The sequence below is a fragment of the Trichomonas vaginalis genome, chromosome III, assembly GCF_026262505.1.
Source record: "Trichomonas vaginalis G3 chromosome III, whole genome shotgun sequence".
Lineage (NCBI taxonomy): Eukaryota > Parabasalia > Trichomonadida > Trichomonadidae > Trichomonas > Trichomonas vaginalis.
This window is the reverse complement of record NC_067205.1, coordinates 16,087,529-16,103,289: the sequence shown is the minus strand read 5'-3', so window position 1 is coordinate 16,103,289 and position 15,761 is coordinate 16,087,529. Positions and strand designations below refer to the sequence as shown.

The 15,761-nt window shown below is 37.1% G+C and overlaps 9 protein-coding genes and 5 pseudogenes across 14 annotated transcripts, besides 1 other annotated feature; 9 read left to right on the top strand and 5 right to left on the bottom strand.

Annotated features, from left to right (window-relative positions):
- The first annotated feature begins 477 nt into the window (after window positions 1–477).
- TVAGG3_0711200 lies at window positions 478–1,788 on the top strand (annotated as a pseudogene). The gene has a single exon. A coding segment is annotated over exon 1 (1,311 nt).
- Window positions 1,789–1,835: 47 nt separating this feature from the next.
- Window positions 1,836–15,761: part of a mobile genetic element that runs on past the window's edge.
- On the top strand, window positions 3,800–4,510 carry TVAGG3_0711190 (protein of unknown function, DUF4106 family; the record flags this gene model as incomplete). The annotated part of the gene is made up of 1 exon (XM_051243785.1): window positions 3,800–4,510. One exon carries the CDS (start codon window positions 3,800–3,802, stop codon window positions 4,508–4,510), a length of 711 nt encoding a protein of 236 aa, XP_051090372.1.
- On the top strand, window positions 4,886–5,419 carry TVAGG3_0711180 (protein of unknown function, DUF4106 family; the record flags this gene model as incomplete). Its single annotated transcript, XM_051243784.1, has 1 exon — window positions 4,886–5,419. One exon carries the CDS (start codon window positions 4,886–4,888, stop codon window positions 5,417–5,419), a length of 534 nt encoding a protein of 177 aa, XP_051090371.1.
- TVAGG3_0711170 (uncharacterized protein) lies at window positions 5,424–6,006 on the top strand (the record flags this gene model as incomplete). Its single annotated transcript, XM_051243783.1, has 1 exon — window positions 5,424–6,006. A coding segment is annotated over one exon (583 nt), but the record flags the coding sequence as incomplete, so codon positions are not given.
- TVAGG3_0711160 lies at window positions 6,244–7,320 on the top strand (annotated as a pseudogene). Its single transcript has one exon. A coding segment is annotated over exon 1 (1,077 nt).
- Window positions 7,508–7,829, top strand: TVAGG3_0711150 (protein of unknown function, DUF4108 family; the record flags this gene model as incomplete). The annotated part of the gene is made up of 1 exon (XM_051243782.1): window positions 7,508–7,829. A coding segment is annotated over one exon (322 nt), but the record flags the coding sequence as incomplete, so codon positions are not given.
- On the bottom strand, window positions 7,944–8,393 carry TVAGG3_0711140 (annotated as a pseudogene). Its single transcript has one exon. A coding segment is annotated over exon 1 (450 nt).
- Window positions 8,853–9,299, top strand: TVAGG3_0711130 (protein of unknown function, DUF4106 family; the record flags this gene model as incomplete). The annotated part of the gene is made up of 1 exon (XM_051243781.1): window positions 8,853–9,299. The coding sequence occupies one exon, from the start codon at window positions 8,853–8,855 to the stop codon at window positions 9,297–9,299; it is 447 nt and encodes a 148-aa protein (XP_051090368.1).
- On the bottom strand, window positions 9,315–10,154 carry TVAGG3_0711120 (KilA, N-terminal/APSES-type HTH, DNA-binding family; the record flags this gene model as incomplete). The annotated part of the gene is made up of 1 exon (XM_051243780.1): window positions 9,315–10,154. The coding sequence occupies one exon, from the start codon at window positions 10,152–10,154 to the stop codon at window positions 9,315–9,317; it is 840 nt and encodes a 279-aa protein (XP_051090367.1).
- On the bottom strand, window positions 10,910–11,493 carry TVAGG3_0711110 (annotated as a pseudogene). The gene has a single exon. A coding segment is annotated over exon 1 (584 nt).
- Window positions 11,762–12,136, top strand: TVAGG3_0711100 (uncharacterized protein; the record flags this gene model as incomplete). The annotated part of the gene is made up of 1 exon (XM_051243779.1): window positions 11,762–12,136. One exon carries the CDS (start codon window positions 11,762–11,764, stop codon window positions 12,134–12,136), a length of 375 nt encoding a protein of 124 aa, XP_051090366.1.
- Window positions 12,261–13,564, top strand: TVAGG3_0711090 (annotated as a pseudogene). Its single transcript has one exon. A coding segment is annotated over exon 1 (1,304 nt).
- TVAGG3_0711080 (uncharacterized protein) lies at window positions 13,615–13,878 on the bottom strand (the record flags this gene model as incomplete). Its single annotated transcript, XM_051243778.1, has 1 exon — window positions 13,615–13,878. One exon carries the CDS (start codon window positions 13,876–13,878, stop codon window positions 13,615–13,617), a length of 264 nt encoding a protein of 87 aa, XP_051090365.1.
- TVAGG3_0711070 (uncharacterized protein) lies at window positions 14,172–14,339 on the bottom strand (the record flags this gene model as incomplete). Its single annotated transcript, XM_051243777.1, has 1 exon — window positions 14,172–14,339. The coding sequence occupies one exon, from the start codon at window positions 14,337–14,339 to the stop codon at window positions 14,172–14,174; it is 168 nt and encodes a 55-aa protein (XP_051090364.1).

The following is a 15,761-nucleotide window of genomic DNA, read 5'->3' as shown; positions in this document are numbered from 1 at the left end:
ATAAATTTGAAAAACCATACTACTCAATATAAAGTACTGAAAGATGAAGAGATAAAACAAAAAGCCCTGAAGACATATATGGATAGCGATGAGTATAAAAAAGAAGTTGAAGCAAATGTAAAGGCAGAAAAACTTTTACAGTTGCAAAACCAAACCGTACAGTATGAAAACTTAGCACAAGAAAGTAAAAATAACGACGCAGCCATGCAAAAGGCAATGAAAAGCGCAGAATATATAAAAGCTAATAATGACTGGTTAGATGCCCAAGCCAACGCTAAAGCAGCCCAACTTATAGGGTCAATAAGGACAAAAATACAAGCGGATGAAGACAGTTCAAATGAAGCTTTAATGAATGCTGACTTTAAGAATGCCTTCGAAGCTCTTCATAGTAAGGTGAAACTAGTGAACGACTTCTCATCTGGAAAGAAACTGAAGTCTGAAGGTTTCGACAAAGAGTTAAGAGAAGTAGCACAAAATATGACGAAAATAACAGATGCAGCAACGAGACAGGCAGTTCAAAGTGCCTATGACGCCGTTAGAGCAACTGTTGTGGAAAGTCAAGAAAAAGAGTTACAACAGACCAAAACAGACCTAGTAAATGCTTTCTTAAAACGAAAAGTCAGGTAGGACATTATGCTGCAGATGGAACATATGTGCCAGCTGGTGGAACTTATATACCACCAAACCCTCCAAGAGAAGCACCTGCACCAGGACTACCTAAAACATTTACATCGTCACATGGACACAGACACAGGCATGCACCAAAACCAACACAACAACCAACAGTTCAAAATCCAGCACCACAACAACAACCAAAACCAACAGTTCAAAATCCAGCACAGCAACCAACAGTTCAAAACCCTGCACAGCAACCAACAGTTCAAAATCCAGCACCACAACAACAACCAGCACAACAACCAACAGTTCAAAACCCTGCACAACAACAACCACAAACAGAGCAAGGACATAAAAGAAGTAGAGAAAAAGGAAACCAAGAATTCTTAAAAATGCTTAAGGAAGATTATGGTTACCCAGATACTCTTGACTTTAGTGACAGATATAAAGAAGCTATTAGAAAGTTCAAGGAAGGAAATACTGGCCCGAACCTATTTAGCTTTATGGTTCAGCACCAAATGGGATATAATTTCAAACCTGGAAAATACAAGCTCGCTAAGGGATATGATTTAATAGCATATCATCCAAATGACATGAATGAATTTACTCCGAGATATTTGGTGTCAGAGCTAAATGATAATTCAACTCTCTTCATGAAACGCGCAAAAAATAGAGACGGAACGAAAGAAGAAAGGTTTATGAGTCCGGATGACTTAGATAGAGAACTTGTTAAAAACGGTCTCGGAATATATGAAATGCCAGCAGATGAGGTACAAGAAACTCCACAGGAAGAAGTTCAGATACAACCAGACATGGAAGAAATAGTTCAGCAACAACAGCTAGAAGAGCCTGAAGGAAACGAACAAGTCCCTCCTTTGGAAACTAACTTCACAGAACTAGATGAAGATTTGGAACAGCCGAAAAATCTTGACCCTCAACAAGTGTATGCGGAGAATATGGAATCTTTCCAAGAGTCTAAGAAAAATTCGGCTGACATAGTAGAAGAATATCGAAAAATGTTCGCCGACATACAAAAGACTCCAACATCAGATGAAAATATTCAGCATAGAATGGAAGTACTGAAAGAAAATGTACGCAAATACAATAATCCTTTTTACTTACGACCATATAACGTTCAATCTTTGGCTGAACTCGGTGAAAATAAAAGGTTAAATTTCAACAAAACATATAGAAATGAAACATTGTTTAAAGTTCATTCAGAACCTAACCAATATGGAAACAAACCTACTTTTGTTTCTGCAGACTATGGAACTACAATGAGATGGGGTCATAAAGCTAATCCGGATAGGTGGTTCATAAACTTACAACCTCAATTCCAAGAAGTTGTAGACGCAATGGAAGTGAATGGTGAACCAGATATAGCTGGTATTTTCAGCGCGGCTTTAATGCCATTGAAAGATATGAAAGATGCAGATATTTTGGACCAGTATGAAATGAACATGGCTGAGGAAATATAACACCTGACGTTCTAGAACATTTATCTCAAAGAACTACACAGAACCATAGAGATGGTATATTTGGTGAAGAGTTTAGAAAGAAGTTAGGGAGAGAGAAGGAAGAGAACCTATTGTACATGACCTTGCAAACGAAAGTTTGCAAAATGTCATAAAAACTTACTTTTGCAGACAATGAACTGAGAAGGGATGAATATTTAAGAAAACTCAAATGGACAGTACCAAATGAAATGTTAGTATTGAAAAACATGTTCCTTGACAAAATAAAACCAACTACAGAAATAAATGACGCAAGACTGAAACATTGGGTAAAAGCTTTCCCATTCACAAAAGATATTATTGGTAACATGGAAAGAAAACCAGAATGGCTACAAAAACATATATTTGGAAACGAGCTTATTCCATATGGACAAGCTCTGTTTGAAGAGCTTGAACCGGAAACTCAGGAAAGAGTCATGCAAACAATACGAAGACTCAAATACAAACTATGACAAAATCTTTCTAGGATATAGGTTACCTGAGATGGGCGACCAGAGCCCAAAGGCAAAAAGGACATGGGAAATTTACAACATACTAGGTGAACATGAGGCAAAGATGCAACAACTTGAAGCAGAGGGCAAGTTACCAAAAGCGACACCAAAGAAGAAGAGAAGAGTAGAACAAAGTGAAAGTAGTGAAGAAGTAACTTCATCTAGTGAAAGTAGTGGCAATGAAGGAAAAAGAAGAGTTAAAAACTCAGTCAGGAAGAAAGTAAAGCTTGGTCCGAGTGGGTTCTATTATGACATATAAATCCAACTATTCTATATTTTTACCCATATGAAATGTACGCCGCTCAGAATATAACGCCAACAGTTTTGGATGCCATGAACGGAAATGTTTCCGAATGGTATAACGAATGCGACAATGCCATTAGAAGGTCAGAAATAGTTCCTGGAACTTACGAATATACAACTGCTGTTTCTTATGGAAACGTAGGTGAGTTTGGAGAAGGTTCTTCAACAACAGTAGATATTGCTTGCGACAGGTTTCATATTATTTCTATTGACAACTCATTCTTATACGTGGAACAAGACATTGAAATAAAACCTTCTGCCAAGTTGTCTGACAAGAAAGGTTGCAATGGAATTTTCTATGTCGGATACCAATATGCTCCAGAAGTTTTCATGGGATATAAGATATATTCTAACTCTGACTTAGTTCAAACAGTAACATGGGCAAACTATGAATGGTTCGCTTTGAGAAACTCAGTACAACCACAAGCTAGAGAACAAACAGACCAGTATGCAACTATTGAGAAAATAAGAAGACTTGACCCTAACGTTCCAGGAGTTTATGTTAACCTTTCTGGTTCAGATGGAACTGCTGTAACCAAAGTAAAACTGAAACTTAGAGTTCCTTTGTCATCTTTCCTCATCTTCAGGTTTTTAAGATACTTGCCAAACTGGGCAGGAAAAATTTCTATCGAACTTACTCCAAGCAAAAATAACTTAGTCATTGCACCAACACAAGACCCATTCACATTACAGAGCTGGAACTGGTGAGCCAAGTTCTTGACTTTTGCAAAGACAAAGTTGACTTAGACTTTGGTTTCTCAAACTCAACACTGAAGTAAACTATTATTTCAATGCTGCTGGAATGCTTGGGACCCAGTTAAGTTCACATGCGAAAAATTTGAATGCAAGAGAATAGAAAGCAGACTTGCAGTCTATATGTTGGACCCAGATATTTCAAATGCTTTAGCTGCCAAATATATTGCAGTTCCACTTATGTTCCCTATACACCAAATATCTGTCAAAGACTTTGCAGGTGAAGTTGGAAACCAAAGTGCTGACCCAGGTGCAAGAACAGATATTGCTTTAACAACTGCAATGAAACATGCAGATACTATGTTTGTACTGTTCAGACGAACTATAAATGACTATTCTTGTTTCTACAACCCTGGTATTAAATATCATATAAACATAGATGGCAAATATTATCCAAGAGAAGAATATTCTACAGTTGAGGATATGAGGTCATACAACTTGACATTAGATGCTATGAACTTTAACAACAACTTCACAACAACCATTAACCCTGAAATGCAAAGTTCTATTATGCCATATGTGAAAGTATGGACTCATACAGGAGGTCAAAAAACTCAATATACAAATGGAGACCGTTCAAACTTTTGGCTTGGCATTCCATTTGCTGACTCAGAAGACTTTATGGGTGGTATTTCAACTGTTGGTACAGTTCAAATACAATATACTGGTGACAGAGACGGTCCAGATGAATTGAGAGCAAAGAAGTTTACAAAACCAATAGCACTTTTCACGGAAGATGCTCTTTTGAAGATTCGTTCGATGAAACCTGCTGGGGCTCCTCAGATTGGCATAACGACAGCTTCCATCGAGCAGATTTTGGCAGCAGGTCAGTAAGTTGTTCTTGAACTGACTTCTCTCCGTCAAATATTGACAGTACGCCAGTTTTGACATAATATTGTATTATAAACTTACCTTTAGAAATATCTGTAAGTTTTGAAGTTATATTTTTGTCTGCTTCAAGAACTTTCACCATTTCAGTTATACCAACTTTCTTTGCTTTATGAAAATATTTTGGTTCAGCAAAGACTGCTATTCTATAACATTTTCCATTGTTTGTGTAAAGAACTATTCTGTCAATGTATTTGTATTGTTTGTGTGTGTAAACTTTGTTCTGCTTCAATTCGAAAGATATCCGAATACGTCCATCTTTTTATTCTAAGTAAAATGTCATTTCCGAAAAATAGAAGCGTAAGTGTTTCAAAAGGTTTAATGGCGGTGGCAGATGTGAAGTTAAATTCACCAACTCAAACAAACAGTCAAAGTGTTATTGTCAATGTCAAAGACAGAGATGTTGAAGTGGGGAAACCATACGAAGACGAAGATGGTATAACAATTGTTCCTGTAAAAGAACCAACATATCCTGAAGTTAGCAGAGACTTAAGTTCTGTTGCAGATATTCGAAACGACTACCAACAACTGAAAGACAAACTTCAAACTCAGGAGAAGATTTGTCAAGCTTTAAGTATAATGTTAAACTTGGTCGAACACAACCCTGTAAAAGTGAACTCATATGTCATTGCACCTCATGAAGTTTTGAAAGAACTATTGAAACTTTTGACAGAGGCAGACGATATAAACATCAAAGAAATAGAACCCGACATTAGTTGCTGTGGTGTTTCATATAATGTCATTGACAAGATATACGTTATGAAAGGAGGTGAAACGTTGAACTTAAAATATAGTTTCCCAGACGTTATAAAAATATTTGACGACCACAACATTTCATTAAAATTTATTTGCTAAGTAAATGGCAGAAGACATAATGGTTTATACTATTACGACTAAAAACCCTGAGTCATATAATTCTATAACAACAAACTTACAAAGTCCTCAAGGACGATATTGTAAACTAACCTTAAACACAATGACGACTAAAGCCTGTTTTGCTCTTTTGACACCAGAAGACTTTATTGTTGTGAATGGTAAAAAATACTCCTTTGAAGATACTTACTCAGATATACCACCAACAGGTTTTGTTGACTTATTTAATACTTTAAGTACGGGTGTAACATGTGCTGCAACTAGAGCAGGTTTCATTATGTTTGGATGTCCGACTGAGTTTACTATAAACGATATGAGCTATAATACAAAACTTATTTCTGGTTTTTACTACCAACAGTTTCCTATAACAGGAAAAGGTGTCATACAAGGAATGTCTATTCCATTGACATTAAGCACACCAATCTTATATATTGTTTCAAACTTAGGTTCAAAGTGTTATTCGAATGTCGACAGAAACTATTATGACCAAAAGATACTTATGCGTATAAACAATACTTTCTCTGCTGGTTTGCCTATTGTTCATTCGAATGCAGAATTTTCAACCTTAGTGAACTCAAACACTTTGGCAAGTATAACGTTGACATTAGTTGACGCAAACTTTGTTCCTGTAAAACTTTTATGTCCTATGTATTTGTCAATGACGGCAGAAAGTTTCGAATTGGAAGATGCAACTGGTGAAAGTATTGTATTACAAGAACAACTTCAACAACAAATAGCTCAAGAACAACAAATGCAACAACAACAAAGTCAAGAATAAAAAAAATATATTTTTTATTTTTATAAAAATGTACAGAATAGATGTTTCAGATTTTTATGACTTCCAAGCATTCAGAAATATGTGTCCATTTAGAGACTATAACAAAGCAGTCGAGAATTTGAAACGTTTAGTCATTTATGTCGACTCTGCCCCAGAATGTTATGTCATGAAAGAATGGGATGTTGTCTTTAACAAACCAAGAGCAACAATAGTTTCAGAACAAGAATGTAGACAGAAACTTAAGAAAATAAAAGTCGTACAAGTTGGCATGAAGATGTTAGATGCTTGGGATATCTTATTGTCAAAGTTAGAAGATTTTTCAGTTCGAGGTATAAAGTTTATACACCTTCTCCAAACTTCTATTCTATCTTCACTGGATATAAATATGAACAAGTAGAATGGAAAGAAAATATTATAGAAGCTTGGTTAGACCATGTCAAAGAAATTATATGCAATGGAAACGAAAAGGTTTATGAGTATATCTTATGTTGGTTTGCAAACATCTTACAACATCCAAGTGCTAAAAATGAAACTGCTCTCATTATAATTGGAAAACAAGGAACAGGTAAGAACACATTCTTTACAGATATTTTGCAAACTGTTAGAAGGTTATTCGAACCCAATATGACAAACTTAGAAAACATCTGTGGAAATTTAACTCCTCAATAGAGAATATGAAACTTATAGTTTGCAATGAACTTCAAAGTATAGATACAACAAAAGTTTTGAACTCAGATGCTTTGAAGAGTCTTATAACAGACAAAGTTGGAGTTGTTGAAAGAAAGTATAAAGACCAAAGAGTTTGTGAAAATGTTGCAAACTTCATTATGGTTTCAAACAATGCTGTTCCGATGAAGTTAGAAAGTTCTGACAGAAGATATGTAGTTGTCAGAACGTCAGATTCTCATATGCAAGATACAGAATATTTTGACGACTTAGCAGAAACTTTGACATCTGACTTTTACAACCACTTGTTCTCATATTTCATGACATTAGATATTTCTAAGTTCAATCCAAGACAAATTCCACATACCGAAGAGAGACAAACATTGTTAGAAGCAAACAAGAGTGTATATGAACTGTTCATAGATGAAACTGACTTTGTGTCATTAGATGAAAGTCATTGTACGATGAATATAAACAATATTGTCAAGAATATGGTTATATGGCAGCTCTAAACGACATTCTTGGCAAATGTCAAAAGTCTTTTAGATGTTCAGAATGGTGTATATACAAAGAAAAATTTTTCTGAGTAAATTTTAAAAAAAATATTTTTTTATCCGATAGAAAAGATGACAAAATTCATCTCAGTAAACAAGTACATGTCAGGACTTAAAGAAGAACTAGACCCATTCACATATTTGAATGTTTACTTCTACCATTTTGAAAAGTCTTCATTCAGCAAAGTTTGGAACATCGAACCAGTTAAGTTTGCTATTGTGACTAAAAATGGTGCGAAATTTGAAGACTTAGACATAGAAGGTTTGTTAACAGTCAAAGAAAGTTTTGACAGAAGGTTCTCAAACCTTAAAGAAGGCAAAGCATACAAACTTGTTATACCTTATGAACCAAAGAAAGCAGACGACTATGAATATTATGAGTCTAAAGTTGTAGAAGTTCAAGGTAAATTGGGTAAAAAGATTTTAGAGTCTAAGCCAGTGTTTACTCCTAAAGAGGAAGAGAACATTGACATTGACCCAGAAATGTTCTAAAAATAAAATTTTATTTTTACATGTCAAATTTCTTTTTCTCTGGAACTGGTTCAGGTTCTTTCTTCTCTTCTTCTACTTTCTTTTCTTTCTTTTCTCTCTTCTTCTTTTCTGGTGGAGTTATGTCAAATTTGGCGCAACCATATTTATGTAAAAGTTCTTTGTCCTTTAATAGCTCATATTCTGTTTTCTATTTCATCTTCAAGAACAGCGCATGTGTCTTCTTTGCATTCTAAGAACTTTTGTTGGACTTCATCTTTCCAATCGGCGTCATCTCTGTCAACAAGTCTGTCATTGACAAATTTTAAGACTGCTCTGCTTAATGTTTTATGGTTCTTGTCATATTCCCAGAAACAGAACTTTAGAACAAATTCACCTTTCTTGTTTACACTATGTAAGATTTTATGGTCGACAGATGTTTTGCTGTCAAAAGTTTGTCTCGAATATAGATAGCGAAATCGCTAGACATTTTCTAAAAGATAAAAATTTTAATTTTTCTAAAAATATGTTAGAAAAAAAGTTTGCTGACATTGACAAAAAATTTGAGAATGTTTTAAACAAGAACAAGAGGAAGTTAGAAAATGCTCAGATAAAGCCTATACATGACAAGTTCTTATTTGCTCAGAATGGTATAACAGGTCTAATTGCACCACCTGGGTCGGGTAAGACTTTCACTTATCTTAAAATGGCTGCACAACAACAAGAACTAGATGAGAAGAACCCATTCTATGAGTTAGTTGTTATTTGTACTTCTGGTCAATTTGACCAAACCGTCAATTCGTTCAAAGATATTATAAAGAAGTCTAAGTTAGTATGTATAAAGGATACTGAGTTGTTAGATTGGATAAAGAAGTACCAAAGAAGAGTTTTGAAGTATAATGCTATAAATGAGTATATAAATTCGAAGTTTAAAGACCCAAATGAGGAAATGCAGAGAATATTAGAGAAGAAACACTTCAGAAACAAACAGAAAGAGATAGAATACATTTCGAAGAAATTGCAATCTTACGATTGGAAGACTTACCCTCATAGATGTCTTCTTATCTTAGATGATTTCGCCTCTCATCCTTTGTTAAAGAATAGAGAACAAGATATGTGTCGAATTCTTAAGAAGCTCAGACACTTTAACATTTCAGTTGTCATTTGTGTACAGACAGCAAAGAGTTTAAGTAAGGATGTTAAAAGAATACTTACTGACATAATACTTTTCCCCGGATTGTCCGAAGACGATTTCATGGAACTTATGAAAGAGTCCATGGCAGGTAAGTTTGACAGACATGAACTATGGGAGAAGTACAAAGTCATACAAGACCCTCATACTTCTTTCAGAATTCATATCTACGCAAACAAAGTTCAAATTGTAAAAAGTCAATAAAAATAAAGAGTTCATTTACTCTGCTTGTTTGAAGTTGTCAAAATACTCTGTTATTTTTTCTTTCAGTAGCGGTAAGTCTTCTTTGAAGGTAAGTATTGTACAACCTTTCATATCATAGTGTGTTTGAGGTAACGTATCTTGAACTATTTGTTTCACATCTTCATTTGGGGTCATTGAAATCGGTAAGTTTTCGCGATAGAACCAATTTCTGTCAGATTTGTAAATCTTAGCAAGGTCGTAAAAGCTTTTGTTGTTTCTTCTGACTAAATGCAACATAACCATATCTTTATCTTCTTCATTTTCCATCTCTTCAGTATAAATCATATACTTATAGTTCTTTTCCTTTCCTTTTGGTACCGAACGTGGTATTCTTTTCTGAATGCTTTTGTCTTTTGCTTCAAGCTTGTTTTCCATCTCTTCACGTTCTTGTCTATGAATTTCGTCAAGAAGTCTGTAAATATACCAAGCATAACGAGGCGAAGCCCACATTGCAACAGCATTTACAAGAAGTCTATGTACATAATATCCTCTCAAACCGTTTGGCAATTTTTCACGATTTTCATAGAGTTTTGGCGACTGGGGTTTTTTACCTACTCGCTGTTCTTCACTGTTTTCAGAAAAAAGTATGTCTCGCTGTGCTTCGCTCAAAAGTTCTTGTGTGCTTTGGTTCCTAAACCAGTCTTTAGGAAGCTTAGTATCTGGAGCAAAACATGCTGTCAAAATACTTTGCATTTGGTACATATCGTCTTTGACCGAACGAATGAGACGGAGTTGTTTGTTAAACTGAACCCACTCATATTCTTCATTTATAGCTTCATGGACTATAACTGTTGTTGTGTTCTCTGTTGTTGACATATCTGTCTTTACATACAAAATAAAAAAATAAATAAAAATAAAACTAACTTTATTTTTTCTATCTTAAGGAAATTCATGATTTTTGTTGCTGAATTCAATAAAAATAATGTTTAGGTGAAGAGGTGAGATCTCACCTGTTTTTTCACCTCATTTCTACCCCAGTTATTTTATAAACGTTTCACATGGTAAACGTTATTTTGTCTTTTGCCAGCAAGGGTACTTCTTCTCTTCCAATGGTTCGGCAGAACTATACTCACTCATGAGAAATGCCAAAACGGTTTAATAGAAAAAGTGTCATTTTTTCATGTCCGAAGACTCGAAGGTGCAACACTTCCAAATACCGACGAACTCAGAAGAGCAGCATGGCAGTATGTTCTTGACAACTTCTTTGAGTTCTCCAGGTACACCTTGGAAAATGCTGAAGAACTCCGACACAGAGAATTTGGAGAAATTGCGCTCCAATACTACCTGACAAACAAAGGGTAAAATAAGACTAAAAACTTAACGTTTAAAAAGTGACATTTTAATGAGCTCCGAGTCACCGAGAAAACTTGGTCAGATGTTAGCAGCTTACTTCCCTGAGGAGGATGGAAGCGTTACATACATAAGGTTCAAAAACAACGAACCTGGAATTGCGTACCAAATTCGCAATTACATGACCATGGAAGAGTACGAAAAGGTTCCTACAAGAGAAACCAGCTCTAAACAACTCAGAAGAAAGAATAAAAAGTTTAACTCGTAATTGTTTATTTTTTTTACTTGTATGGGCAAGCTGCAAGAATGAAGTCGACTATCTCAGTCTTTGTCTTGACCAGTTGGACTGCTCTTGTAAGCACGTCTGTTTTGCGGTCTCCAGCTGGTGTTTGACCTTCGTAATTGCGCATGTTCTTGAGAGCTCCAACTGTAAATGGTTGTAGGATGAAGAGTCTCTCAGCTGCTTGAGGTAGTCTTCACGGTCACGAACCGAATCTGTGGTACGAGTCGAATCGGTCGATTTGAGGGAAGAGAGTGAGAGCCTATCTTCTTCCATTGGGGCAGTAGCATACTCTTTGCGTAAGCGGTTCAGACCTTCCTCGAACTCTTGGTCTCTCTTGGATTGAGATTGGAATTGCTGGGGTGGAGCTTGCTGGAACATCCAAGGGTTGGGGAAGTAAGGCATAGGCTGAGGAGGAGGGTAGTTCGGGAAGCCTTGTGGTGGGTAGTAACCTTGAGGTGGAAATTGGTAGTAATTTGGTGGAGGTACTTGCTGGAACTGAGGTTGCTGAGGAGACTGTTGTGGTTCTTCAGCTTTCGGTTCTTCTGGCTTTGGAAGGCATTCAGGAAGAGGAACGTCAGTCATCCGTTTGTGTCCAGTCGGAAGGAAAAATTTTTCCTGTCGGAAGGAAAAACTTTTCCTGTCGGAAGGAAAAACTTTTTCTGTCGGAAGGAAAAGTTTTTCTGAAGTTCGACCAAAAAGTTCTCAATTTTCGAAAATTTGAATGGTTTACGGACGGACAACTGGAAGAGTTCTTCCTGTCGGATGGAAAAATTTTTCCCTTTGTCGGGAAAATATTTTCCTGTCGGAAGGAAAAAATTTTCCCTTTGTCGGGAAAATATTTTCCTGTCGGATGGAAGAACTTGGAATGCAAGAAAGACTTGACGAGGCAATTTACCTAATTGAAATTAACGACTGCGTAAAAGACTACTTGCGCAAGGTAATGAAGCCCAAGGTCAAGTTCACCAATATTTCTGGAAGGTCTACACTTCAGCTCGAGACTTCGACTGGAATTCCAATTCAAATACCAGACGGGACAGCCTACGATGGCATAAAGGACGCCAAAAGAGAAGCTCTTGTTAAGTTCCTAAACAAACGTCCTTGGATAAAAATACCAAACAAGGAGAACCCCCTACCCCATATGAAATTGGCAATTCAGTCTCTCCTTCACTTCTCGGGTCAGCCGTTCTACATAACCTGTGAAGGCGACATTCAACCAGTTCAGTAAACATCTCATTTTAACTTCACTTTTTTTATGTTTTTACTCATGTGAAGAAGAAGCCTTCTGGTAAGTTTCTTATAGCCATATACATGGCACGCTTTGAGTAAAAACATTTTTTTTCATTTTTTGAATGAAGCAAGTTAAATTCGTCCCACACCAATCTCAATGGACCGATGAAGAGTTTCAAGCTATGGTTGAAGGTGTTGAGAACGACATAGACGGCGAACTTGAAGGAGCTCAAACCACAATTGCAACCAAAATTGCAGAAGTCAAGGAACAAATAGCTCCACTTAAAGCTACCAAAGCTACTCTTGACCTCATGGATACTTACCGTTTAGATGTCAAGAGAGGAATAAGACAATTAAAATTAAAACTCTTAAATTACGAAGCTATACTCCAGAAGTTAGCAGAGATGAGAAGACTTTACCAGAGCTACTTACATGTAAGGGACTTACCTTCAAGCAGTCCGACAAAGATGAATTTTCTGACATTGTCCCAATTTGTCCGAAAGTCAGCTCAGATGTTTTGAACTGCTCCCAACATATCCAGAATATGAACGTTTGCCTGAACTCTTCCGCAATCTCAAAAAACGTTTTTGGTTCTCATGTTCGAAACTTTTATCGGAAGAGACAACAAACGTTCAAAGAAGAAAACAAGATATTATTTTAAACTTGTTGTATGACATAACTGTCATAACAAGCTTTTTGAAGTAAAACCGCCATTCTCAAACCACTTCATTTTTTCGATGTCCGAACAAGCACCGAAGCCGAACACAATAGCAGATGTCCTTTCAAGGTTGCCAGACAAGCGCCCAGTTCAAATTCAAATTGCCCAATTGAAAGCTCATCTGACAAACACCATTAAGACTCTCCAAAGTAGTCTTATGACAGAGATGACCAATCTCAAAGCCGATGTCCTCATGAACCAAGCTTCCAATGAGAAATGCCTGAAACGATTTTCACGGAAACCTTGCGCAATTACGAGAGAGAGAGACCGAGACCTTGCCAGACTCATCTACCGTTTCTCTTCGAAGAGATAGACGCCATCTGGAAGGTACTCGGAAAGGACAGAACATGCAACACCGTACTTCGTGAGTACCAAATTGAAGAAGGAATTGTCGAGGAAGAAGAGGAAGAAGAGAAACACGAAGAAGTTCCTGAAGCCGCTACATGGGCAACCCTTGTTGCCGATGACGGTTACGAAATTTCCCAACCCTACCCATACCAAATCCGCAACAAGGAGACAGGCAAGGTTCTTACCCCAGTCCTCAACAACTTGGGACACTTGAACCTTAACCTTCGCAATCGTGGTTCAATCTCCATGGGCAAGCTTGTCGCAATTCAATGGGTTCCAAATCCAGGCAAGAAGACGAAGGTCAGACACATTGACGGTGACAAGCTCAACAACCGTAAGGAGAACCTCGAGTGGTTCTAAGAGTAAAAAAAAAATTATTTTAGGGGGAAACCCCAAGTAAATTTAAGTGTTTAGTTGGATAAGTAGGCACTATTAATGGTAATTTGGAAAATTAGCTCCCGACCTTTGAATTGGGCTCTTTCGTTATCCCAGTTGCGTAGGAGGTCGTCCCAGAGGAGTTGGTAGAATTGCCAATTCAAGGACGATTTGTCCTCCCAGGCATTGAGGATGTACTGCTCGTAGAGTCTCATGACCTCTGCCTTGCACCAGACACCCTCTCCCTTGGAACATAAGGCTTCTTCGAAGTGCTCGAATGCGATTGGCTGCTTGACCATCCGAAATGACACTTTTTGTCCGTTTGGTCAATGTTCGTGTCTCGTGCCATAGTCGACGAAAATACAGACAAACAGGTTATATATGAGTTTGAGACACAAGAATGTGTAACTCGACCTGTCCGATTCAAAGACTCGAGGGCGACCATGAAATTAAACGGAAATTAGCTAGGAAGGAATATAAAATGGACTGGTTGCCACCACCTCCACCAACCTTTTACCTGTTCCTCAAGTAAATAAGCCTTTCCCGTTCCCAAGAATTCCCACATTTTAATTCAAATTCGAATAAAAATTTTTTATTTCATGCAATGTTTAACTATTTCACCATCTTCTTTAACACCCCAGTACTTACGCTTGGAGAGGACATGAACTTCGGAAAATACCTTATCTAGCTTAAAACAGCCCATCTTTTCACCGACTAAACCCATTTCAATGAGTTTGTTGTATCCTTCTTCGTTCGTCATGAGTGCGTCAATGTTCTCATAGTAAACCTTGACTTTGGATTTGACTTCGGAGAAGAATTTGTTGTAGTTGTCAAGGACTGCTTTTGCGAACTGAGGGTAAGACCAATGTTCGACAATAGGTTTTAATGTGGTTACTAAGCCACTTTGACCTTGAGTGAATTCGTACTTCAAAACAAAAGGAGAAAACCTTTCAACAAAGTTGTCGACCTTCTCATAATGTTTACTCTTCATCTCTTGAGGTTTCTTAATGGAATATCCCCATGTCGAATTCATAAGCAATTTGAGTGTCATTGCAAGTTTGGGGTTTGAAGCTTTCCTAATATCATACAGTTGTTGTATGACTTTTCCAACTGTATAGTTCCTTCATCGGGCACCATCTTCTTGGAATTCCAGTCGGAATATATTGGACAAACCTCATGTATGCAGCGTTAAGGTCGACATAGTATATCTTTTCATCTGAGTCGAACTTGTCGCAACCAATTGGTCCAGTTTGTGGAAATTCAAGTGAGTCTCTTATCTTCTGAGAAACTTCTCCTCCTTATCTCATAAACATCGTCGAAGCAACCTGTTTCATATAAAACCTTCTGACCTAACTCAGATGCTTTCCAATACAATTTGACGTCAATTGGATGTCTCAATGGAAGTTTGTTATATAGCATTTGAAGTTCTTGCAACCTCATTGGAAGTTCTTCTGGTTCAGGTTGGTATCCGAACATACCAACCCCTTGTGGAACTGTGTACTTCTTTTGTACTAGAACTTTGTCTGGAACAACTTTTGGTCTTGCTAACAATGAAAAGTTTGTTTCGTCTTTTGGTACAAAAGTTTCTGTCAGCTTGTCATCTGGAATTGGTTCCAACAAACCTTTCTCGAAAAGAATGTTTACAGCTCTGACAATGTTGCACTTACTTTTACCAAAGAATGGGTTTGTAAGACTTTCGTTCAACATGAAGTGGTTGTGGACAATTACAATCTTCAACCATGGTAAGTCTTTGTCAACAACATAGTCGTCATGTGAAGAACCTTTAGCTGTAGGTATGTTGACTCGGATATTGACATTTGCCAACGGTGCAATTTTTGCCAATTGACCTCTGAGAATGTACCTTGTCTTCACACATGACTCAAGATACTTCATCTTCTCATCTGTAACAAGACCAGAGTTCCTGAGACATGTAAGAATGCAAGGTTCATTGACAATTGTTTCAATTGAATTGTAAATTCCATACCTTGTCAAGTCAATGTCAGACTTATTTATGAACGGGAAGTATCCAGCATGTTGTCTGACTGCTTGAGGGTTAGGTTGGTACCATTCGAACTTGACACTTGCAATTCCTTCAATTGCATTCAAAATGTCTGAGTCGGAGTCAACCATTTGTTCTCTCTTTGTAGTCTTGAAAGCGTCAAGAAGTTTTGCGGCTGTTTGT